At 50.1% G+C, this 26,351-nt stretch overlaps 1 protein-coding gene across 1 annotated transcript in view; it reads right to left on the minus strand.

Moving 5' to 3' along the window:
* Positions 1 to 26,148, minus strand: part of LOC132581793 (phosphoinositide 3-kinase regulatory subunit 5-like) — a 43,964-nt gene extending 17,816 nt beyond the window's left edge. Inside the window, exons 1-7 of the mRNA XM_060253205.1 lie at positions 26,032 to 26,148; positions 15,512 to 15,612; positions 12,786 to 12,854; positions 9,436 to 9,574; positions 7,486 to 7,555; positions 4,829 to 5,003; positions 1,657 to 1,813 (exon numbers count right to left, since the gene is read on the minus strand). Of these exons, the coding sequence (XP_060109188.1) occupies positions 1,657 to 1,813; positions 4,829 to 5,003; positions 7,486 to 7,555; positions 9,436 to 9,574; positions 12,786 to 12,854; positions 15,512 to 15,612; positions 26,032 to 26,131 (811 nt within the window). The 5' untranslated portion in view covers positions 26,132 to 26,148. The remainder of the gene's footprint in view (positions 1 to 1,656; positions 1,814 to 4,828; positions 5,004 to 7,485; positions 7,556 to 9,435; positions 9,575 to 12,785; positions 12,855 to 15,511; positions 15,613 to 26,031) is intronic.
* Positions 26,149 to 26,351: the final 203 nt, after the last annotated feature.

Here is a 26,351-nt window from a genome sequence, read left to right on the forward strand (position 1 = left end):
AGAGGTTGTCCTTGAAAGGGCAGCTTCTGGGAGAGCTCTCTCAGCCCCACCCACCTCACAGGGTGTCTGTTGTGGGGGAGGAAGATAAAGGAGATTGTAAGCCGCTCTGAGACTCTGATTCAGAGAGAAGGGCGGGGTATAAAACTGCATTCTTCTTCTTCTTTTTGGGCCAAAAACTGCTGTATCTTATGAAATCTGCCCTTCCAGCTGATAATGCACTTTATTTCGTTTTATTGTTCTATTGTTTGGGTTTTTATTGGATTGTTTTAAATTTAAATTGTGGGTTTTTATTGTTCAGTTTATGTTGTAATCCGCCCTGAGCCCGTTACGGGAATATAAGCCTACTAAATAAATACGATAAATAAATATCAAAGTATAATATAGTGCGTTCAGTGCAAGAAGGAGATGCGGTTGCAGTGATCGTAGTTCTTTTATTACACAGGGGAGGAACGGTGGCTCCGTGGTAGAGCATCTGCTTGGGAAGCAGAGGGTCCCAGGTTCAATCCCCGGCATCTCCAACTAAAAAGGGTCCAGGCAAGTAGGCGTGAAAAACCTCAGCTTGAGACCCTGGAGAGCCGCTGCCAGTCTGAGTAGACAAGACTGACTTTGATGGACCCAGGGTCTGATTCAGTAGAAGGCAGCTTCATATGTTCATGGGGAAGGATGGTGGCTCAGTGGTAGAGCATCTGCTTGGGAAGCAGAAGGTCCCAGGTTCAATCCCCGGCATCTCCAACTCAAAAGGGTCCAGGCAAATAGGTGTGAAAAACCTCAGCTTGAGATCCTGGAAAGCCGCTGCCAGACTGAGTAGACAAGACTGACTTTGATGGACCCAGGGTCTGATTCAGTAGAAGGCAGCTTCATATGTTCAAGTACAACATGGTAAAGGCTGAACTCTGGCTAACTGGGTCAATGGGGCCAACTTATATACACTTCAAGGTTCCCACGCAAGGACGCATTGGATCATTCCAACCAGCAGGGGGCCTGTGATTGGAGCAAGGCAGCGGGGATTTGGATCCTACCACTGCCCATTGTTCCTGAGTCTCCAAGTTCAGTCCTACAGCCTCCAAGGAGCCAGGCAGGAACACTAGCAATACATAACATGAGTCCTCATTAGGGTGCCAATCTCCAGGTGAGAGCAGGGGATCCCCCGGTTTGAAGGTGCTTCCCCTGCTTCAGGGTCATCAGAAAGCTGGGGGAGGGGAGGGAAATGTCTGCTGGGCGCTCCATTATTTCCTAAAGAGAATGAGTCCCATAGGGCATAATGGAAAATTGATCTGTGGGTATCTGCGGCTCTGGAGGGAAGGGGGGGGACTGTTTCTTGAGCTAGAGGCACCAAATTTGCAGCACAGCATCTGAGGCCTCTCCTCAAAACACCCTCCATGTTTCAAAAGGATTAGGCCAGCGGGTCCAATTCTATGAGCCCCAAAAGAAGGTGACCCCTCTCCTTCATAATTTCCAGCGGAGGGAAGGCATTGAAAAGGTGTGCCGTCCCTTTAAATGTGATGGCCAGAACACCCTTTGGAGTTCAATGGTGCTTGTCACACCGTTGATCCTGGCTCCACCCCCAATATCTCCTGGCGCCACCCCCAAAATCCCCTAACCCTAGTCCCCATACACAACACAAAGCTAGTACGGAAATGGTCTGAGTTTGCTCACCTACGAATCCGGGTAGCTGTGCTGCTTTAGCAATGTCCTGCAATGCAGACTCCAGCTGCTTCCTGGCTGCTGTGGGGTCACTGCTGGTCTCCGCTGCCGATTCTTGAGCTTCTGTGGTATTGGCAAGGAGCTCCATGAGTTCCTGCGCAGGCTTCAGCTAGAGAGAGAACACAGCATCAGCAGGAGTGCTGGCTGGCTTGGCAGGATGCTACCCTTGCCCCTCAGCTTGATACTACGTGACAGAGCAAGTAGCCGGGGACATCAGCAACACCTGGTGAGCGAGAATGCCCTGGGACTTTAAAATCATGGAGTGCTTGTTCAGATATTGGCACTACTATAAGTACTCTAAGAACATAAGAGAAGCCATGTTGTGCCAGGCCAGTGGCCCATCCAGTCCAACACTCTGTGTCACATAAGAACATAAGAGAAGCCATGTTGGATCAGGCCAATGGCCCATCCAGTCCAACACTCTGCATCACAGAAGAACATAAGAGAAGCCATGTTGGATCAGGCCAATGGCCCATCCAGTCCAACACTCTGTGTCACAGAAGAACATAAGAGAAGCCATGTTGTGCCAGGCCAGTGGCCCATCCAGTCCAACACTCTGTGTCACATAAGAACATAAGAGAAGCCATGTTGGATCAGGCCAATGGCCCCTCCAGTCCAACACTCTGTGTCACATAAGAACATAAGAGAAGCCATGTTGGATCAGGCCACTGGCCCCTCCAGTCCAACACTCTGTGTCACAGAAGAACATAAGAGAAGCCATGTTGGATCAGGCCAATCACCCATCCAGTCCAACACTCTGTGTTACATAAGAACATAAGAAAAGCCATGTTGGATCCGGCCAATGGCCCATCCAGTCCAACACTCTGTGTCACATAAGAACATAAGAGAAGCCATGTTGGATCAGGCCAATGGCCCCTCCAGTCCAACACTCTGTGTCACATAAGAACATAAGAGAAGCCATGTTGGATCAGGCCAATGGCCCATCCAGTCCAACACTCTGTGTCACATAAGAACATAAGAGAAGCCATGTTGGATCAGGCCAATGGCCCATCCAGTCCAACACTCTGTGTCACATAAGAACATAAGAGAAGCCATGTTGGATCAGGCCAATGGCCCCTCCAGTCCAACACTCTGTGTCACATAAGAACATAAGAGAAGCCATGTTGGATCAGGCCAATCACCCATCCAGTCCAACACTCTGTGTTACATAAGAACATAAGAAAAGCCATGTTGGATCAGGCCAATGGCCCATCCAGTCCAACACTCTGTGTCACATAAGAACATAAGAGAAGCCATGTTGGATCAGGCCAATGGCCCATCCAGTCCAACGCTCTGTGTCACACAGTGGCCAAAAAACCAGGTGCCATCGGGAGGTCCATCAGTGGGGCCAGGACACTAGAAGCCCTCAGACTGTTGCCCCTCCCCCAAGCACTAAGAATACAGAGCATCACTTGCCCCAGATAGAGAGTTCCAACAATATGCTGTGGCTAAGAGCCACTGACGGACCTCTGCTCCACGTTTATCTAATCCCCTCTTGAAGCTGTCTATGCTTGTAGCCGCAGCCACCTCCTGTGGCAGTGAATTCCACGTGTTAATTACCCTTTGGGTGAAGAAGTACTTCCTTTTATCTGTTCTAACCCGACAGCTCAGCAATTTTATCGACTGCCCACGAGTTCTCGTATTGTGAGAAAGGGAGAAAAGGACTTCTTTCTCTAACTTCTCTGTCCTGTGCATAATCTTGCAAGCCTCTATCATGTCACCTCGCAGTCGACGTTTCTCCAAAAGTTTTAATGTTTCTTCATAGGGAAAGTGTTCCAAACCCTTAATCATTTATTTCCTCATTCTTGCCCTTTTGTTTTATCTAGTACACGTCCTTTTGTTTTACCTAGACTTTCAGCAACAGCATTTAAGAAGCAAGACTTCTATTACCTTTTATTGCTATCCAGATTGGTGTTCCAATTTATTACACTAGTTTGCCATTTGATCCTAACTCTGCATCAATTTACACTCTTAACCCACCAACCCCACCCTGTATGTCAGCCCACTGTACCCTATCCCCTTGTCTAAAGAAATATGCATGCATACAAAAGCTTACATTCTGAATAAAACGTTGTTGGTCTTAAAGGTACCACTTGACTCCTACTTTGTCCAGTAATTGGTGTTTGCGATGGCCACAGGCTTTTGTCGTCAGCCCTGTCACTCAAACAATGCACGGGCCGTAGTCATTTTATGTAGCCAAGAACACCATCTTAATCTTAAGACTCCCAGTGTAAATTGAGAAGTTCAATTAAATAATCGTGCGGTAAATAATCCCATGAAGGCTCTGATCATGGGAGCCTTCAGGGGAATAAATATTTAAGGCGGGGGTGGCTAAACTGTGGTCCGGGAGCCACGTGTGGCTCTTTCACACATATTGTCTGGCTCTTGAAGTCCCCACCACCCCACTGGCTGGCTTGGAGAAGGCATTTCTCTCTTTAAATCACTCATCCAAGCCAAGCCAGCTGGCGCCTTGGAGAACCCATTTAAAATTAAAGTTGCTTTCTTTCCATCTCTCCCTCTCACCATCTACCTTCCTTCCTGCCTGCCTCCCTCCCTCCCGGCTCTTTAAATAACTCATCCCAGCCAAGCCAGCCAGCAGCTTGGAGAACACATTTAAAATTAAAGTTGCTTTCTTTCCACCTCTCCCTCTCACCATCTATCTTACTTCCTTCCTGCCTCCCTCCCGGCTCTTTAAATAACTCATTCAAGCCAAGCCAGCCAGCAGCTTGGAGAATACATTTAAAATTAAAGTTGTTTTCTTTCCACCTCTTCCTCTCATCTTCCTTCCTTCCTTCCTCCCTCCTGGATCTCAAACACCTGACGTTCATGTCTTGCGGCTCTCCAACGTCTGACATTTATTCTATGCGGGTCTTGCATTAAGCAAGTTTGGCCACCCCTGATTTAAGGGGTATCGATTCTCACTCAGTTTCCAGGCGATGAGTCTGGTGACCTTCACTGTCAGATCTCCTGATTAGAGCACTTCTCTGGCAATCCCGTCGTCATATCATTTGCCATGTAAATAGCTAACACTTTGTGTATGAAAATAATCTCACAAAGAGCTCTACGTGTCAGTTTGCAACAGAGGCATGCTCATGGCTGCGTGTGCTTGAACGTGTCTCTTTACCTTCAGAGCTTGATGGAGTCTGACAAGGTCCCAATTCGTACCAAAGTTAGCTTGGTAAATGTGTTCAAGAAGGGTGACCAGTAGCATGTGGTGAGAGTGCTCTACAGCACTAAGCCTTTCAGCAACTGAGACAAACTCCCGGTGAACTTCGGAAGAGTTCAGTAACAGGACTGTTCTGGGGGGAAAAAAGAACATAAGAACATAAGAGAAGCCATATTAGATCAGGCCAATGGCCCATCCAGTCCAACACTCTGTGTCACATAAGAACATAAGAGAAGCCATGTTGGATCAGGCCAATGGCCCATCCAGTCCAACACTCTGCGTCACATAAGAACATAAGAGAAGCCCTGTTGGATCAGGCCAGTGGCTCATCCAGTCCAACACTCTGTGTAACATAAGAGAAGCCATGTTGGATCAGGCCAATGGCCCATCCAGTCCAACGCTGTGTGTTGCACAGTGGCCAACAAAAACCCAAGTGGCGTCAGGAAGTCCACCAGTGAGGTCAAGACACTAGAAGCCCTCCCACTGTTGCCCCCCCTGCCAGCACCAAGAATACAGAGCATCAGAAGGACTTCCTTTTATCCGTTCTAACCCGACTACTCAGCAATTTCATTGAGTGCCCACGAGTTCTCGTATTGTGAGAAAGGGAGAAAAGTCCTTCTTTCTCTGTCCCATGCATAATCTTGTAAACCTCTATCTTGTCATCCCTCAGTCGACATTTCTCCAAGCTAAAGAGCCCCAAACGTTTTAACCAACCGTAAACAGCCTAGAGAACCAACCAACTTTGAACAGCCTGATTCAGAAATGTAGAGACTACTTGCTACACGTCTGAAATGGGGTCATCCCTGCTGTCACGATCTATGCTCCTATCAGGCCCCCGAGCAACTGGCTGTCACCTGCTTCCTTCTCCCTCTCTCTTGCTTCCTTCTGCATCACAACTTGCTCGATTGCACAGAAGCTACAGAGCAAAACCTCTGTTTTCCCCATTGGCTGAGGCTCCTCCCTTGGGAAGGAATGGGGGGAGGCAGATTTTGTTTTTCCAGGCTCTCTCAATCACACAGCAGAGCTACTGAGCCAAGCCTCTCTTTCTTCTATTGACTGAGGCTCCTCCCCCTCCTGGTCCCCTGGGGAAGGAAGAAAAGAGCCAGAGTTTCCTTGGCCCAGTTCCCTGGATCCCATGGGAGAAATACAAAGAAAGCCCCTTTAAGATCAATGAGTGCTAACATTTTAAGCATGGTTTAAGGTGTTTTTTTAAAAAAATAATTGTGTTTGTGTCCTTTATAAACTTATATCTCTGCTTTTTTGTTGTTGTTCAGTCGCACAGTCGAGTCCGACTCTGCGACCCCATGGACCAAGTCACGTCAGGCCCTCCTGTCTTCCACCATCCTCCGAAGTCTGCTCAAATTCGTGTTGGTTACATCAGTAATGCTGTCCAGTCATCTCATCTTTTGCCGTCCCCTTCTTCTTTTGCCTTCTGTCTTTCCCAGCATCAGGATCTTCTCCAGTGAGTGCTCCCTTCTCATTTGGTGGCCAAAGTATCTGAGTTTCAGCTTCATCATCTGACCTTCCAGGGAACAGTCTGGGTTGATTTCCCTGAGGATTGAATGACTGGATCTTCTTGCAGTCCAAGGAACTCTTCTCCAGCACCACATCTCAAAAGCATCTATTCTTCTGCGCTCGGCCTTCCTTATGGTCCAGCTCTCACAGCCATACATTACTATTGGGAATACCTCGTGTGGAGAAACGCCATCTTGGTTAATGTTGGTGCTTGGTTGGAGGGGAACATGAAACTACTAGGCAAGCTGTGTGACCTAGCCTTCCCTTCACTCCCCCCCTCCCTTCCAGAGTTAAACCATCAACTCTAGGGGGAAAGCCTCCTAGAGGGGCAGGAAGTTCTTTTGGTTTTTTTATTTGAATTAGGCGGGAAAAGGGCAGTTCGCAGCTGGCCCTCAAAGAGAGAGGTTGTGAGTCTGTGGGCTCCTGACTGTGGGAGAGGCCTACTCAAGAGGAGGAGGACCCCAGGCAGTCAGACCGAGTAAGTACGGTAATTCACAAACTAAGGCAAGTTTACACCAGGGACGAGAAGATGCGTTTAAATCCACCTTTTATTTGCCCTTCTTGTTGCTGATCAGGTGCTGTGCTAAACTTTTACATGTAACTGTTTTTGTTTTTATTTTTCTTTCTCTTCTTATTAAACATTTTTACTGTTTTGAATGCTGGCAGTCAAACTCTGTACCACATAGATCCCAACCGCTTAGACCACGCTGCTTTATGAAGTTCTTTTTTCCTCCAATATTATGCGCATAGGTTAAAACATTATAGGGTTATGCGCATATTGCTAAGTAGTTAAAAAAATGGTGACCGTAAACCAGATGCCTGAGGCTCCTTTTGCTCCGGGACAGCCTCCAGACACCCGGAAGTTGGTCGAGAACTATCCAGATGGGGAAACTACGAGGTGAAACCGGAGAACTCAGAAAACACTGCAAAGGAGCAGGCAACAAAATACTCCGGTTCCAAGAAGGATTGAGGGGGGCTACTACGAGTTAATACCGGGAGGCAGATGTTGCTGCCTGATCAGCCACTTTTAATCCGGTATGGAACAGCAGCGACAACTGATTATACTGTGCGTCTGAACAGCCCCATTGTGCGATACTTACACAATAGAACTGTCTGAGCTCTTTACAGACAGACCATGCTCCGCCCTCACCAGCCTTTGATAGGAAATCCCTGTAAGAAAAAGAAAAAGCAGTGGAGCCTGTTATTTTACCCCACTTTATGACTTGTGGCTGCAAAGCAGTTTACCATAGCCTGATGTTTTTAAGTGGAGGAAGTGATCAAAAAAACAAGAAAGAGAGCACATAAAAACAAGTCGCCACAAAAAAAAAAGTAACAAAAGAGCATCACCCAGCACTGAAGTCTCAGTACGACTTCCCAACAAGCCAACTTTTAAATTAATCCAGATGCTTAACTGAAGAAACAGCTTCTACTGCCCTCTTAAAAGCCAGGAGGGAAAATACCTTATGGGAGGGGGAAGGTATCCCATAATTTCAGTACCATTAGCACCAGGCCTCAGATTCAGCAGGCGTTCACAGGAGCACAGCTCCTGAACCGCCTAGTTTGCCTAGCGGGCGAGCTGGCCCTGCCTATGGAAATTCTCGGATGCGGTGACTCACACGAAGACCAAGGGTGCACCTTAAAGGGGATCTGAATGGATCCTCTGTTGCTACTGAGTAATTCATCCCCTGGAGTGAAAGATGAGGATGGAAAGCAACAGAGAATAAGCCACATCCAATTTGTCAGGCAAATGGGACTTTACACAAGGAAATTTTCTATCCATGGAATGGAAACTCATCAGTGTACAAAAAACAATGCGCAGTAGTGCCTAGGAGGGCCAGAGCTCTTCTTTCTAATTCAAACTTTGCCTCCATCATGAATTCACCGGATGGCCTCAGAAAAACCAATATTTTCTGAGCTTCATACTCAAACCCTGTCTAAAGTATGGAGTAGCATGTTCAACGCATGGCAAGTGCTTTGAACATACAAGGACTTAACGTGTTCTTGTATGAACATGCCAAGAACGTGTAACGAAGTGAAACTAGAAGCCATCAAAAAGACTATCTGCGCCAGGAATCTGCATATTTAATGCTTAGGACGGGGGTGTCAAACATGCAGTTCGGGGGCCAAATTAGGCCCCCGGAGGGCTCCTATCAGGCCCCCAAGCAACAGGCTGTCATCTGCCTCCTTCTCCCTCTCTCTTGCTTCCTTCTGCACCAACACAAAAATATCTCCCATTAAAAAGTCAGCTAACTTCAGAAGTGGGATCTTGGGAATCCATCTTTGACAGAGACAGGCCTTGAATTCAGCAGGAGCTCACAGGAGCACAGCTTTCTGAGGGTTCCTCCCCACCTACCTTGTCCATTGAACAGTAGGTGCAGCAGCAGAACAATCCCTGGATTAGGAGAGCGGGCAGCCAGCCACCAGGGGCTTTGCCACACCCCCAAGAAGAAGAAGACGACGACATTGGATTTATATTCCGCCCTCCACTCAAGAGTCTCACAGTGGCTCACAATCTCCTTTATCTCCCGCCCCCACAACAGACACCCTGTGAGGTGGGTGGGGCTGAGATGACTCTCACAGCAGCTGCCCTTTCAAGGACAACCTCTGCCAGAGCTATGGCTGACCCAAGGCCATTCCAGCAGCTGCAAGTGGAGGAGTGGGGAATCAAACCCGGTTCTCCAAGATAAGAGTCTGCACACTTAACCACTACACCGAACCACTACACCCCAGCAGCCCTCATTCACCCCTGGAGAAGCCCGTGCCACCCTTTCTCCACTTCTTATGTGATTTTGGGCGGCAGGTGGCTTGCTGGCCTTTTGACTGCGGAGGAGGGGTGGCCGAGGAGAGCCCCAGGCAAGTGAGGCCTGCTTGGGCTGGCTGGATCTCCAGCCAGCCCAAGCAGGCCTCGCTCGCCCAGGGCTCTCCTTTCTTGCGCTGGGTTGCTTTTGGCTGATAGGGAGGGGCGGCATATGCGAATGAGTTATGCTGATGAGACCCACCACCTGTTTTTTCTACAGAACGACCCCTGGTCAGAGAAAACGGCTTCCTACCTGGGGCTTTGAGCTCGTTGTCAATAAAGGTCAGCAGTTCCTGGCAGAAATCGCAGTACGGCACGGGCCAAGCGAGGAAGTCCCGGAAGGTCTGCCTGGCTCTCCAAAGCAGGTCAGAATTGGAAGGGAAGTGGGAGGTCTGTCAAGAGAATAGAAATGGCCTAAACACATCCAGATGTGGCCATACGGTGACCGTTCACAACAGAGCCTTCTGTCCCGTTTGCAGGGCTGGCGCTAGGGTTTTTGGTGCCCTCGGTGAACTGGCCACTAGCACACCCCCTGCCCCCGGAATTTAAAAAACACAGAACTGTAGGTGAAATGAAGACCAGGGGTGCCAGGGACAAGACCGTGGGCGTGCGAGAAAGAGGCTCTGCCGCTGAGCTGTGGCTCCCACCCCGTGGCTCTGTGACAGTAGAGCGGGAAGGATGAGTGGCAGCCTACAACTTCGACAGGAGCCAGTTTTTAGAAACTGTACTTGGCTCTTCTTCAGCTTTGACAATTGGTTCACTTATCCCTGCCGGGCTCCGAGGAACGCACTGCCACAGGAGGTGGTGGCGGCTACAAGCATAGCCAGCTCCAAGGGGGGTTGGATAAGCATATGGAGCAGAGGTCCATCAGTGGCTATTAGCCACAACGTATTGATGGAACTCTCTGTCTGGGGCAAGTGATGCTCTGGCTTCTTGGTGCCTGGGGGGGCACAGTGGGAGGGTTTCTAGTGTCCTGGCCCCACTGGTGGACCTCCTGATGGCCCCTGGTTTTTTGGCCACTGTGTGATACAGAGTGTTGGACTGGATGGGCAAATAGATGGAGAGGGAGAGGTGGAAAGAAAGCAACTTTAAATTCCTTCTGCAAGCCTCTGGCTCTGGCTTGGTGAAGTGATTTAAAGAGAGAAATGCCTTCTTCAAGCCAGTTGATTGGGGAGGGGGGCTTCAAGAGCCACACAATATGTGTGAAAGAGCCACATGTGGCTCCTGAGCCACAGTTTGGCCACTCCTGAGCTATAAGATGACATTTTGTCAGGGGTAGAATTCTAGCAGGAGCTCCTTTGCATATTGCCTGATGTAGCCAATCGTCCTGGAGCTTACAGTAGGCCCTGTAAGAAGAGCCCCCTGAGCTCTTCGAGGATTGGCTACATCAGGGGTGTGTGGCCTAATATGCAGGGGTGGAATTCTAGGAGAGCTCCTTTGCATATTAGGCCACGCCCCCTGATGTAGCCAATCCTCCTGGAGCTTTCAGGGCTCTTCGTACAGGGCCTACTGTAGACTCCTGGAGGATTGGCTACATCAGGGGTGTGTGGCCTAATATGCAAAGGAGCTCCTGCTAGAATTGCACCCCTGATGTAGCTCATCCTCTTGGAGCTTACAGCAGGCCCTGTACTAAGAGATCTGGAAGCTCTTGGAGGATTGGTTACCTCAGGGGTGTGTGGCCTAATATGCAGGGGTGGAATTCTAGGAGAACTCCTTTGCATATTAGGCCACGCCCCCGATGTAGCCAATCCTCCTGGAGCTTTCAATATGCCCTGTACAAAGAGCCCTGGAAGCTCTCGGAGGACTGGCTACATCAGGGGGTGTGTGGCCTAATATGCAAAGGAGCTCCTGCTAGAATTCCACCCCTGCATTTTGTTAGTCTTTAAGGTGCTACCAGACTCTTGGTCTTTTCTACAGCAATAGGATATCTCTACTTATGCAGCAGTCTCTGATACTGCTTGAGGTACAACAGAAGGAAACCAGCCATGAGGACTGAGCTTACAAGAATGGGACAAGTGAATGGTTAGCATCATCAATGGGAGGCCATTTTTGGAATCTTGCACAAGAGCTCTCCAAAGCCTGAAGCCAGAATTTGATCTATATTACTCCGGCCCATGTACTTCCTCTGTGACACTGGTGTGGGGGGGAAGGTGATACGTAGTGCCACTGCATGCAGCATTTCTCTTCCTCGGTCAAGATAGTCCCCTGTGCAAGCACCAGTTGTTTCCGATTCTGGGGTGACGTCGCATCACGGCAGTTTCACGGCAGACTTTTTTACGGGGTGATTTGCCCTGGCCTTCCCCAGTCATCTACGCTTCCCCCTCAGGAGCTGGGAACTCCTTTGACCGACCTCAGAAGGATGGAAGGCTGAGTCAACCTGGAGCCACCTACCTGAACCCAGCTTCCATCGGGATCCAACTCAGAGAGCGCGGACTGCAGTGCTGCAGCTTTACCACTCTGCACCACAGGGTTGCTATAGAATTTATACAACCTTAACATTTTTTAAACCTAATGGCATTAGGGAGTTGTTGGGGAGGCATGTAGGCTGTTGATAGCCATTAATCTCCTATAACCAGGCCTTGAATTCAGCAGGAGCTCACAGGAGCACAGCTCCTGAACCTTTCTGAGGGTTCCCACTCCTCCTCCCCACCTACCTACCTTGTCCATTGAATAGTAGGTGCAGCTGCATAATCAGCCCTGGATTAGGAGAGCGGGCAGCCAGCCAGCCACCAGGGTCTTTGCCACACCCCCAGCAGCCCTCATTAACCCCTGGAGAAGCCCACACCACCCTTTCTCCACTTCTTATGGAGAGCCAGTTTGGTGTAGTGGTTAAGTGTGCGGACTCTTATCTGGCAGAACCAGGTTTGATTCCCCACTGCTCTACTTGCACCTGCTAGCATGGCCTCGGGTCAGCCATCGCTCTGGCAGAGGTTGTCCTTGAAAGGGCAGCTGCTTTGAGAGCCCTCTCAGCCCCACCCACCTCACAGGGTGTCTGTTGTGGGGGAGGAAGGGAAAGGAGATTGTGAGCCGCTCTGAGATTCTTCAGAGTGAAGGGCGGGATATAAATCCAATATCTTCTTCTTCATCTTCTTCTTATGGGATTTTGGATGGTGGGTGGCTTGTTGGCCTTATGATTGGGGGGGAGGGGCGGCCCAGGAGAGCCCCAGATGAGCGAGGCCTGCTTGGGCTGACTGGATCTCTAGCCAGCCCAAGCAGGCCTCAGTCGCCCGGGACTCTCCTTTCTTGTGAAGGATTATTTTGGCTGTTTGTGGGGGGAGGGGGTGGCATATGCCGGGGGTGGCCAACGGTAGCTCTCCAGATTTTTTTTTTTGCCTACAACTCCCATCCGCCCCAGCCATTGGCCATGCTGGATGGGGCTGATGGGAGTTGTAGGCAAAAAAAAACATCTGGAGAGCTACCGTTGGCCACCCCCGGCATATGCTAATGAGCGATGCTAACGAGCTCCACCACCTATTTTTCTACAAAACGACCCCTGCCTATAAAAGATAGCGCTGCCCCGAGCCTCACAGATTTTGTTCTTAAAAGCTGGAGCTGCACAAAGTAAGCGGGGCTGAGTATACCAAATGCAGCGGCAGAACTTACATACAAGACAGCTGAACTGAAGAGCAAGGCCAGTGGAATAAACAGATCATAGTCGCAATTCTCTTGGACCTGCAGAAAAGCACAGAAAGGACACGAGATATGAAGAGCAGAAAGAAGAGACCTTCCGAAGCAGAGTTGCCGGTCCCCAGGTGAGTCAATACTAACAGGAAACCACAGCGTGCAAGTAACTACCAACAACTGAAACGCTGCACATGAGCAATGCAAGCAATTAGGCTGTATCCGTAAGTACATTTCTAACGGCCACATATTTATATCAAAACCATTCAAATTCTTCCAGTCACTTCCGACTACTTTTAAAGTCCACACTTCATGAACACAAATTGAACATATATGAACATATGAAGCTGCCTTGTACTGAATCAGACCCTCGGTCCATCAAAGTCAGTATTGTCTACTCAGACCGGCAGCAGCTCTCCAGGGTCTCAAGCTGAGGTTTTTCACGCCTACTTGCCTGGACCCTTTTTAGTTGGAGATGGTGGAGATTGAACCTGGCACCTTCTGCTTACCAAGCAGATGCTCTACCACCGAGCCACCATCCCTTGCCTAAATCCTCCATGGATTCTGTCTCCTAGCACTGCGATTCAGAGACTTGACTGCCTCTGGATGTGGAGGTTGAACATATATGAAGCTGCCTTCTACTGAATCAGACCCTGGGTCCATCCAAGTCAGTCTTGTCTACTCAGACTGGCAGCGGCTCTCCAGGGTCTCAAGCTGAGGTTTTTCACGCCTACTTGCCTGGACCCTTTTTAGTTGGAGATGCCAGGGATTGAACCTGAGACTTTCTACTTACCAAGCAGATGCTCTACCACTGAGCCACCATCCCTTGCCTAAATCCTCCATGGATTCTGTCTCCTAGCACTGCGATTCAGAGACTTGACTGCCTCTGGATGTGGAGGTTGAACATATATGAAGCTGCCTTCTACTGAATCAGACCCTGGGTCCATCCAAGTCAGTCTTGTCTACTCAGACTGGCAGTGGCTCTCCAGGGTCTCAAGCTGAGGTTTTTCACGCCTATTTGGCTAGACCCTTTTTAGTTGGAGATGCCGGGGATTGAACCTGGGACCTTCTGCTTACCAAGCAGATGCTCTGCCACTGAGCCATCATCCCTCCCCTAAATTGATACCCACTCCGGATGCTTGAAATTCCAAGAAAGAAAAGGAAGGTACGAAAGCCTGCTGTGCACTTTAGGAACCCGTGCTAAGGCAACAGCTGTCATGCAAAAGGACTCATCAACTTAATATGCACATAAAAGAGAATCTTACATGCATATTGAGTTGATGAGCCATTACAATGATGATTCCGTGACCGACGAAATGACATCACCTCTGGGTGAAGTTTATTATGCCGCCTGTGCACATGAAAATTTCCCCCTGTGGGAGGGGGTGACGTGTGTCAGGATTCTGCCTCGCGCCGGGCCTAGAGGGGACAATGTCGTTTTTATGATGTCCTTTTTGGGCCCCGTCACTTTCTCCAGTGCCACTTCACTGAAAATTTCCTAGCTTTGGGCCCGATACTATCATTACTTCATAGAATCCTAAAGTGGGAAGGGACTTCCAGAGTCATCTAGTCCAACCCCCTGCACAATGCAGGAAACTCACAAATACCTCCCCCTAACTTCACAGGATCCTCATGGCTGTCAGATGGCCATCCAGCCTCTGTTTAAAAACCTCCAAGGGAGGAGAGCCCACCACCTCCCAAGGAGGAAGCCTGTTCCAATGAAGAACCGCTCTAACCGTCAGGAAGTCCTTCCTCATAGAATCCTAGAGTTGGACGGAACCTCCAGGGCCATCTAGTCCAGCCCCCTGCACAATGCAGGAAACTCACAAATACCTCCCCCTAAATTCACAGGATCCTCATTGCTGTCCAAGGGCCATCTAGCCTCTGTTGAAAAACCTCCGAGGAAGGAGAGCCCACCACCTCCCGAGGAAGCCTGTTCCACTGAGGAATTGCTCTAACGGTCAGGAAGTTCTTCCTAATAAAACCCGAAAGTTTGACGGAAACTCGAGGGCCATCTAGTCCAACCCCCTGCACAATGCAGGAAACTCACAAACACCTCCCCCTAAATTCACAGGATCCTCATTGCTGTCAGATGGCCATCTAGCCTCTGTTGAAAAACCGCTAAGGAAGGAGAGCCCACCATCTCCTGAGGAAGCCTGTTCCACTGAGGAATTGCTCTAACGGTCAGGAAGTTCTTCCTAATAGAACCCTAGAGTTGGACAGAACCTCCAGGGCCATTTAGTCCAACCCCCTGCACAACGCAGGAAACTCAGAAACACCTCCCCCTAAAGTCACAGGATCTTCATTGCTGTCAGATGACCATCTAGCCTCTGTTGAAAAACCTCCGAGGAAGGAGAGCCCACCATCTCCTGAGGAAGCCTGTTCCACTGAGGAACCGCTCTAATTGTCAGGACATTCTTCCTAATAGAATCCTAGAGTTGGACGGGATCTCCAGGGTCATCTAGTCCAACCCCCTGCACAATGCAGGAAACTCACAAACACCTCCCCCTAAATTCACAGGATCTTCATTGCTGTCAGATGGCCCTCTAGCCTCTGTTGAAAACCCTCCAAGGAAGGAGAGCCCACCACCTCCCAAGGAAGCCTGTTCCACTGAGGAACCACTCTAACTGTCAGGACATTCTTCCTAATGCTGAGCCGGAAACTCTTTTGATTTAATTTCAACCCAACTCTCCCCCCCCCCCATGTACCTCTTCAGCCTTTTGTAGTATTTTCTCCAGAAGGATGAGGTAGTTCCCTGCATCACGGCTAACCAGCTCCTGGAGGCTCCAGCAATTCAGACAAAGCCCAGCTGACAAAGAGAAAACAAGAAACACAGAGTCAGCAAATGACCAAGCTGGTCTATTAGGGTTGCCAAGTCCCCTGCGGCGTCTAGGCGCGATGATGTCACCCACTAGTGGTGTCATCGTGCCGGCAACGTTGCGTGCCAGCCGCTCTAGGCATTTATGGAAAAACTCTATGGTTTTCCCAGATGCTCTAGCATTTTACAAAGTAAAAACTCTATGGTACCTCCCCAAGAGAGGAGCCTCAGCCATTGGAGAAAACAGAGGCTTTGCTCTGTAGCTCTGCTGTGCGATTGAGTAAGCCTGGCAAAGCAAGCTGTGATGCAGAAGGAAGCAAGAGAGAGGGAGAAGGAAGTATTCATTGCCATTTATATACAGGCTTCCTCCAGAATTGGTGTAAATATGACTCATAAACAGTGCCAAAACAGATCCAGGTGGGCAGCCGTGTTGGTCAGAAGCAGCAGAACAGAGCAGGAGTCAAGTTGGTGAGGGGTCTGGAGACTAAGCCCTATGAAGAAAGGTTGAAGGAGCTGGGCATGTTTTGCCTGGAGAGGAGGCGGCTGAGAGGTGATAGGACCACCATCTTCAAGTCCTTGAAGGGCTGTCATAGAGAGGATGGGGTGGAGTTTTCTGTGGCCCCGGAAGGTAGGACCAGAACCAACGGGTTGAAATTAAATCAAAAGAGTTTCCGGCTCAACATTAGGAAGAACTTCCTGACCGTTAGAGCAATTCCTCAGTGGAACAGGCTTCTTCAGGAGGTGATGGGCTCTCCTTCCTTGGAGGTTTTTCAACAGAGGCTATATGGCCATCCAACAGCAATGAAGATCCTGTGAATTTAGGGGGAGGTATTTGTGAGTTTCCTGCATTGTGCAGGGGGTTGGGCTAGATCAGGGGTGGCCAACGGTAGCTCTCCAGATGTTTTTGGCCTACAACTCCCATCAGCCCCAGCCAGCATGGCCAATGGCGGGGGCTGATGGGATTTGTAGGCAAAAAACATCTGGAGAGCCACCCCTGGACTAATGACCCTGGAGGTCCCTTCCAACTCTATGATTCTAAGTTGCACCTTTAAGACGCACCAAAGTTTTATTCAGAATGTAAGCTTTCTGAATAAAACATTCTGCATAAAACTTTGCCGGTCTTAAAGGCGACACTTGATTCCTGCTTTGTTCTAGTGCCAAAACAGTCACAGTTTCTCTGCAGCGGTTTTAGAGGTTGTTGACTGCAAGCTACGAACTGCCTTTTTTTTATTTTAGGGAAGAACAGAGAAAGGAAACGCTAACCATAGAAGCTGGATTACAGAGCAACCACACATGAGATTCTGAGAAAAAAAGCACCCTGAGCCAGATCAGTACTAAATTGTTTTGCAGCAATGTGGACAGTTGTCACCCAGCTGGAGGTGTGATACCGTAGTGTTTGCTGACAACTCTTTAAGGCTGCATCCAGGCGACAGACTTCCTCTGAGCCGATTTAGTATCATAGTAGAAACTCGAGGTGAGGATAAAAGAATCTCAAGTAACAAGTAACTGCCAACATGCCCTGTAGCTAAGAGTCACAGGGGGAGGGGGTCGTAGGGGGGCTTGCAGGAGGGGGGCTATGGAGGTGAGAGCAAGATAGGGTTGCCAAGTCCAATTCAAGAAATATCTGGGGACTTTGGGGGTGGAGCCAGGAGACATTGGGGGTGGAGCCAGGAGCAAGGATGTGACAAGCATAATTGAACTCCAAAGGGAGTTCTGACCACCACATATCAAGGGACCGCACACCTTTTCAATGCCTTTCTTCCATAGGAAATAATGAAGGATAGAGTCACCTTCTTTGGGGGCTCATAGAATTAGACCCCCTGGTCCAATCTTTTTGAAACTTAGGGAGTATTTTGGGGAGAGCCACTGGATGCAATGCTGAAAATGTGGTGCCTCTATCTCAAAAAACAGGGCCCGCAAAGCCCCAGATACCCGCGGATCAATTCTCCATTATTTCCCATGGGAATAAGTTTCCATAGGGAATCATGAGTTCCCAGCAGACATTTCCCTCCCCTCCCCCCGCTTTCTGATGACCCTGAAGCGGGGGGAGGGCCTCCAAACCAGGGAATCCCCTGCCCCCACCTGGGAATTGGCAACCCTAGAGCAAGAAGCTGAAGACGGTGGGGGCCACCCCTCTCCCTTCCCCCTCCAGTGTGATTTAAATTGCATGTAAGCTCCAATTCCCCTTCTACCTTTCCTGGAGCTCAGCCTGAAGAAGAAGAAGAATTGCAGGTTTATACCCCGCCCTTCTTTCTGAATCAGAGACTCAGAGCGGCCTACAATCTCCTTTCTCTTCCTCCCCCACAACAGACACCCTGTGAGGTGGGTGGGACTGAGAGGGCTCTCACAGCAGCTGCCTTTTCAAGGACAACTCCTACGAGAGCTATGACTAACCCAAGGCCATTCCAGCGGCTGCAGGTGGAGGAGCAGGGAATCAAACCCTGTGAGGTAGGTGGGGCTGAGAGGGCTCTCACAGCAGCTGCCCTTTCAAGGACAACTCCTACAAGAGCTATGGCTGACCCAAGACCATTCCAGCAGCTGCAAGTGGAGGAGCGGGGAATCAAACCTGGTTCTCCCAGATAAGAGTCCGCGCACTTCACCACTACACCAAACTGGCTCTCAGATCAACTTCCAATTCCAAAAGTTCAAAAGAAGGCTAATTTGTATCTGTGCACGCCCTTCCCATTTCCCTGCTTTCCTGTGCTCTTCCCCAACCGGGAGTGGCAGAGAACGTGCGAAGCTTGTACATGGTGGCTGGGGGAGACTAGGTTTGCCAAGTCCAATCCAAGAAATATCTGGGGACTTTGGGGGTGGAGCCAGGAGACTTTGGGGTACAGCCAGGAGATTTTGGGGATGGAGCCAGGAGCAAGGGTGTGACAAGCATCATTGAACTCCAAAGAGAGTTCTGGCCACCACATATAAAAGGAACTGCACACCTTTGAAACGCCTGCCTTCCTTAGGAAATAATGAAGGATAGGGGCACCTTCTTTGGGGGCTCATAGAATTGGATCCCTGGTCCAATCTTTTTGAAACTTGGAGGGTATTTTGGGGAGAGTCCCTGAATGCTATACTGAAAAGCTGGTGCCTCTACCTCAAAAAACAGCCCCTGCAGAGCCCCAGATACCCGTGGATCAATTCTCCATTATTTCCTATGGGAATAAGTCTCCATAGGGAATAATGGACTGCCAAGCAGACATTTTCCTCCCCCACCCTCAGCTTTCTGATGACCCTGAAGCGGGCGGAGGGCCTCCAATCCGGGGGATCCCCTGCCCCCACCTGGGGATTGGCAACCCTAAGGGAGACAACTCCAGCTGCCCTCCTCCCACCCTCCCCACCCTGAAAGGACTCTAGCTGCCCTTGCAGCCTGCGCAATCTGGGAGTCGCTCCTCCCACCCACCCAAGAACTGACTGTTCAGGCTCACGGTGGTGGAAAACAAGGCAGCACGTGGAGCCAGACTAAGGGCTGCTGGGAGCAGGGGGCGGGGCTGGCTGCCCACCTACCCACCCAACTTTCGGGATCTGCCCACCCACCCACCTCTGCTGAGAGTGGTTCAGGGGAGAGCTTGCCAGTGCCGCTCCCTGCTTCATGTGCTGAGGTGATCGGGGTGAGGGGTCCCCAGGGAGAGGGGTGAGGCAAGGCTTGGGGAGGGGGCCCGTAAAATCCACAAGGAGGCTGGGCCCTCTGGGTCTCATAGGGCGCCATGGGCCTGGTGCCAGCTAGCTTCAGGGTTCTGGGCTGTACCACTCATACTGATCCTGCCTGGTTTTGGGCAGGACTTTCACCAGGCAGTGCCCTGGATCAGTACCTGGTATGGATCACACGTGCTTAGGGTTGTCAAGTCCAATTCAAGAAATATCTGGGGACTTTGGGGGGGTGGAGCCAGGAGACATTGGGGGTGGAGCCAGGAGACTTTGGGGTGGAGCCAGGAGACTTTAGGGGTGGAGCCAGGAGACATTGGGGGTGGAGCCAGGAGCATGGTTGCGACAAACATAATTGAACTCCGAAGGGAGTTCTGGTCCTCACATTTAAAGGGACCGCATACCTTTTAAATGCCTTCCTTCCGCTGAAAATGATGAAGGATGGGGTACCTTTTGGGGGGCTCATACAATTGGACCCCCGGTCTAATCTTTTTGAAATTTGGAGGGTATTTTGAGGAGAGGCACTGCATATTATGCTGCAAATATGGTGTCCCTATCTCAAAAAACAGTCCACCCTAAGCCCCAGATACCCACTGATCAATTCTTCATTATATGCTATGGGAATTGGTCTCCCTAGGGAATCATGGAGTGCCCAGCAGACATTTCCCTCCCTCCCCCCCCCCTGCTTTCTGATGACCCTGAAGGGGGGGGGAGAACCTCCAAACCGGGGGATCCCCTGCCCCCACCTGGGGATTCAATACAAACAGGAAACCACAGCGTATAATTAGAAATCGAAAAAACCCTGTGTATTAAGCCTTGCAAACAATCATGCTGTGTCAATGAATACATTTTATATTTTACATAAATTTATATCAGTGCAATTCCTATGCTTGCAGTCACTTTCAAGGTCCGAAATTCATAATCATAAACTGAAATCCAATCCGGATGCTCAAATGAAGAAAAGAAGGTACCAAATCCTGCTAAGCTCGTACATCTCCAGACGCAAATAGTAACGTGAAAACACTTGTATTTCTTAAGGCAGCAGTTCTCTTATTCAGCCAGTGTGGCAACACCATACCGGCTATTCTCCTGTTTCATTTGCCTCTTCCACGGGTCGCATTAGTAAACTAGAAACCGGTGCTTAAGGCAACTGCTCTATACACAGCAGCTCATCCACTTCAGTTCACGAGAACCAACCCTGGGGGCAGGCTGGTTGCCCACTCTCCTAATCCAGGGATCGTTATGCAGCTGCACCTTCTATTCAATGGACAAGGGAGGTGAGGAGGAAAAGGGGGAACGCTCAGAAAGGTTCAGGATCTGTGCTTCTGGGAGCTCCTGCTGAATTCAAGGCCTGGGCACAAGTGCTCTGGGCCAAGACTACAACTGGGAGAGTCTGTGCTTCCAGAGGGGCCAACGTGCAGTTTCCAAGACAAGAGGCTTCTAAAGATAAACCCCTTTATTGCAACTGCAGAGGACACATACCGTAAATCACAGACTCACGTCCCTCCTGCTTGTTTGGAAAACAGGTAACGTAAGAACTAAGGGTGTTTGTATGGTGTGCAAGAACTTTTATGCTCTCCTAAGCAACTGCAAAAATTCAGCAGTTTCTGGTGTAGCCAGAAAGGCTCCAGCAACAACTCAAATGGGGGAACATACCAGAGAGGGGGCTTTTCCTGTTTTACTGGTCATGTTACTCCTGGTCACATATTTCCACCATCCCCTATAATAAATTGCATAGCAATGTTGCAAGGCATGTCAGAAGCCATGCTCTTTACGGACGGGGGGCTGCATATCTTGTAATATATAAGAGCACACCAGACTGTATTTATGCAAACGAAGTAGAGCTTATCTAAGTCCTTTAGCTGAATGGTACATATCGAATCTAGGGCAGCCCCGTGGCGCAGAGTGGTAAAGCTGCTGTACTGCAGTTGGGAGCCCTCTGCTCATGACCTGAGTTCGATCTTGGCGGAAGCTGGGTTCAAGTCACCGGCTCAGGTTGACTCAGTTTTCCATCCTTCCGAGGTCAGTAAAATGAGTCCCCAGCTTGCCAGTGGGGGAAGTGCAGATGACTGGAGAAGGCAATGGCAAACCACCCCGTAAAAAGTCTGCTGTATTTCTCCTCCTGCCCCTTGGGCTCGCTGCCACCACCTGCTCAGTCTAGGGGTTCAGATTGAGAGGAACAGGACTCCCAATCCCCCTCTCCAGCTATGAGGCTAGGCCTCAAGGTCCTCTGCCACCCTGCACTTGGGTTTCACAGAGACCTCAGCACTTCTTTGGGGCAGGAGGAGAAATAGCTCCCTCCAGGAGTTGGCGACTCAATAGGGAGCTGACGGGACCGGGTCTGAAGGCAGAATCGGGCTGGTTCCGTCACATTTGGCGGCAGCGGTGGGATAAGAACAAACAGAGAACTTGATTGGCCAGGCATTTTTGTTTTTTGATACGTGCAAGCACCCAGAGGAAGCAATAGAGGTTTTGTTTTATTTTCGGGTCAACTGGAATAGGGAAAGTTTAGTTAGTTAGGATGGAGCGTGCTAAGAGGCTGGAAATCCTGAAGATGACAGAGCCGCAGCTCCAGGAAGAGTGCGCAAAGCAAAAGCTGGAGTGTGACAACATGACTGTAGTAGATATGAAAGACCTCCTGTTGGAGCATCTTAAGCATGCAGGGGCACCTGCAAAAGTGCCCCCTACCCAGTCAGAAGCAATTTTGCGGCTACAGTTGGAACTGAAGAGAATACGTATCGAGGCGTACCAAGAGCGTAGACAGGAGGAAAGAGAGAGGGAGGAAAGACAAGCTGAGAGGGAGCTGAGACAAGCTGAGATCCGCAGACAGGAGCAGGAAGAGCAACGTCGCCATGAGCTTGAGGTGCTACGTCTGGAAGCTGAACTAAGCAAAAAGATCAAAGTCACCCCCAAAGACTTTGCAGTATACCAAGAGGGAGAAGACCCCTCCATATACCTCTCCAACTTTGAGAAGGCAGCCAAACAGTGGGGGATTGCAGAGGAAGACTATATGTCTTACCTCTGTAGCAACCTGACTGGAGAGCTTTCAGCCATCTATTACAGCATGCCTATGGAAGATGGGGGGATAACTTTTGCGGCCTATAAAGCCACTGTATTTAAAAGGTTTAAACTGGGGCCAGACCACTCCCGAAAGCAGTTCAGGGGTTTAGCTCCACAAGAATGTAAGTCCTATTCTGAATTTGAAGTAATGAAGGAACAGACAGTTCCAGTGTTATTGGGCCAGGATTTGTTGGTTGGCCAGTACTCTATCAATGCTGTAATCGGCAGCCAAACCCTCAGAGGAAAGTGGGAGGAGGAAGGCAACGTTAGGGAAGCCACCTCACCACCAACCAGGGAGGGGGAAATAGCCCAGGTTACTGAGGACGAAGAGAGGGCAGTCACCCAGGAGGGGGAGGACCAGCCTGTCTCAAGCCCTAGAGTAGGGTGTTCCCAAGGGGAAAAGGGGTGTAGCTTTCCCCAAGTGCAGCAAGAGGCTGTAGATGTTCCTAGCGAGGAAAGGAACCTGTCTAGCGTAAAGGATGTGCATCCTGAAGAGACAGAGGTGGAGAGTTGAGATTTCACAGGAGGTTCTGAGAGCAGCAAGGCTAATGTGGGCTCAGAGGAGCACATAGCTGAAGGCTTGGGGGAACGGGAGCGGTTCCAGAAGGGGGTCCTGAGCGGCCTTAGGTTGGAATCGGTTCACCAAGTAGCTGTGGATCAGGAAGTGGGATCGTCCGAGACTCTCTCGGAACAGGTTGTCTTGAAGCAGGGCAGACAGGAGTCCTGGGAAGCTGTGGGACCTTCCAGGCAAGAGGGGGGTCAGTTTGGTAGTGCTGAAAAACCAACCGAGGGGACTGAGAACCCAAGCCAAACCCTCAGGGGAAGGTGGGGGGAGGAAGGCAACTTTAGGGAAGCCACCTCACCACCAACCAGGGAGGGGGAGGACCAGCCTGTCTCAAGCCCTGCAGGAGGGTGTGTCCAATGGGAAGAGGGGTGCCAATTTCCGCAAGGGCAGCAGGATGCTGTGGAGCCTTCCCGGCAGGAAGGAGCTCAGTTGGTTGACACTGAAAAACCAACTGAGGGGTCGGAGAACCCAGATCAAACTTTGGCTGAGTGTCCTGGAAACAGTGGGACTAGGGGTGGCTTGAAGGAACAGATGATAGAGAGCCTGGGGGAACCAGAAACCTTTCTGTCAGAGATCCAACGTGACCCTAGTCTGGAACCGCTGTGTGAGGTGGCAAGGGACCAGAAAGTGGAGTTCGCAGAAGCTGAGACAGGGGATAGGGTGTTGGCTTTCCTGCCACTTCATTCTGGTGAACGGAAAGTGGAATGGGAGGGACCCCATGTGATTGTGGATGACCGGGACGATGCTACTTATGTGGTGGCTATGGAGAAGACGGGAAAGGCAGTTAAAGTGGGGCAGGTGAATATACCACAGTCATTCTCTGCGAGGTCCATGGTGTTGCATATAGGTAGGAAGGAAGGAGACAAAAAGAAGCTGGGACAGCAATTGTTTGGAGCCCAGAGGTGGTTTTCTGGGAGGTCAGAGTGGACAGAGGGAACATTCCACCAATGAGGGATAAAGAAGAAGCAACTGTGTGGGAACTGGGCAGTTTCCAACCTCATATGTGGGGCCAGGAATTTCCTCCTTTGATGGACCACTCACCCCAGCAACAGCAGCAACGGAGGGAGAGCACCAAACTCCAGAGGTGGTCCTGGGAGATGGAGGAGTACATCTTAAGGACTGGACATTCCTTCTGAATGCAGCAATGCGACTGGTTGTCCAGAAAGGACATGGACACCTAGGGTGTGGGACTTTGTGTATTGTTGGGAAAATTCCTAATCTTGGTGAATGTTCTGTTTGGGTTAATGGGTTTCTCCTTGTTTGGTTGGATTCTGCTACGGGGTCACCTCTGTCAGAGGCAACCCCTCCGGCTCAGAATTTAAGGAGGGGGACGTGTGGAGAAACGCCATCTTAGTCAATGTTGGTGCTTCATTGGGCGGGATCGCTAAACTGCGAAGCAGGCTTGGGCCTAGCCTTCCCCTCACTCCCCCCTCCCTTCCAGAGCCAAACCAACAACGCTAGGGGGAAAGTCTCCTAGAGAGACAGGAAGTTCTTTTGTTCTTGGCATGTGTTAGGCAGGAAGAGAAGTCAGTTCTCAGCTGCAGCTCGAAGGAAGAGGTTGCCAGTGTGGGGGTTCCTGCCTGTGCATGCGGCCTAGTCAGGAAAATGAGGCCTCCAGGCAGTAAGACCAAGTAAGTCATCCCACCGCTGCCACCAAATGTGACGGAACCGGCCCGATTCTGCCTTCAGACCCGGTCCCGTCAGCTCCCTATTGAGTCGCCAACTCCTGGAGGGAGCTATTTCTCCTCCTGCCCCAAAGAAGTGCTGAGGTCTCTGTGAAACCCAAGTGCAGGGTGGCAGAGGACCTTGAGGCCTAGCCTCATAGCTGGAGAGGGGGATTGGGAGTCCTGTTCCTCTCAATCTGAACCCCTAGACTGAGCAGGTGGTGGCAGCGAGCCCAAGGGGCAGGAGGAGAAATAGCTCCCTCCAGGAGTTGGCGACTCAATAGGGAGCTGACGGGACCGGGTCTGAAGGCAGAATCGGGCCGGTTCCGTCACAAAAACGTTGTGAAAGCAACGTCAACCCAGCGTCGGAAACGACTGTTGCTTGCACAGGGGACCTTTCCTTTACCTTTTTAAAATATAAAATGAAATAATTATACAACTCATGGCCCGGTTGCTAACAGGCCACGGAGCGGTAGCGGCCCCCAACCCGGGGTTTGGGGACCCCTGCTGTAGTGTTTATAAGTTGGCCCCATTGGCCCAGTTCAGTCTTTTAGTGCAGCCCTATGCTAGGCTGTATCTAATAAAAGAGCTATGATCACTACTACCTCACCTCTTCCTTGCGTCGAACCCACTATATTATACTAGGACTAGGAATCCAGGTAAAAGCGATGGTATTCCCAGTAGTAATGTATGGCTTTGAGAGCTGAACCATAAGGAAGGCCGAGTGCAGAAGAATAGACGCTTTTGAGCTTTGGTGCTGGAGAAGACTCTTGAGAGTCCCTTGGACTGCAAGAAGATCAGATCAGTCAGTCCTAAGGGAAATTAACCCTGACAGTTCCCTGGAAGGTCAGATGCTGAAGCTGAAGCTCAAACCCTTTGGCCACTAAATGAAAAGGGAGCACTCACTGGAGAAGACCCTGATGCTGGGAAAGACAGAAGGCAAAAGAAGAAGGAGACAGCAAAAGATGAGCGCAGAAGAATAGATGCTTTTGAGATGTGGTGCTGGAGAAGACTCTTGAGAGTCCCTCGGACTGCAAGAAGATACAAACAGTCAGTCCTTAGGGAAATCAACCCAGACTGTTCCCTGGAAGGTCAGATGCTGAAGCTGAAGCTCAAATCCTTTGGCCCCCCAATGAGAAGGGAGCATTCCCTGGAGAAGATCCTGATGCTGGGAAAGACAGAAGGCAAAAGAAGAAGGGGACGGCAAAAGAGGAGATGGCTGGACAGCGTTAGTGATGTAACAAACACGAATATGAGCAGACTTCAGAGGATGGTGGAAGACAGGAGGGCCTGGCGTGACTTGGTCCATGGGGTTGCAGAGAGTCGGACTCGACTGTGGGACTGAACAACAAAAAGAAATCCAGGGGCATGTAGAAATGGCAGGAGACAGAAGAAAGAATCGGGAAATGTGCCTGCTGCAAACTGGCGGAGGGGGAGAGAAGACTCAGATGATCCCTGCATAGCTCTTGCGCAGTCACTTACCTGTCCAAGTACTAGCAGAGATGGTGTTTTTGCTGAGGCCATGGAGGCACCTCTCCAGCGCATGGTGGATCCGATCCTCCGTGCACGTCGTGTGCTGCATTTTAGATCATCGCCTGGGCAGAAAAGGTTGAACGAAGAAACGACGGCATTAGCCAGAGCTGCAAGGAAAATATAAAGCAAACCCAGGAAAAAAGCTAATTTCCTACCTGCTGTTTCTATGACCGGTCATTTAAGAATCCAAAAACTTATACCGGTGCTTGACAAACTTGCAAGTCTTTTTTGTGGAAATGGGAACCTTTTCTCACTTGGAATGTGAGTTC

Source organism: Heteronotia binoei, chromosome 13 (genome assembly GCF_032191835.1).
Source record: "Heteronotia binoei isolate CCM8104 ecotype False Entrance Well chromosome 13, APGP_CSIRO_Hbin_v1, whole genome shotgun sequence".
In the NCBI taxonomy this organism is placed as follows: Eukaryota; Metazoa; Chordata; class Lepidosauria; order Squamata; family Gekkonidae; genus Heteronotia; species Heteronotia binoei.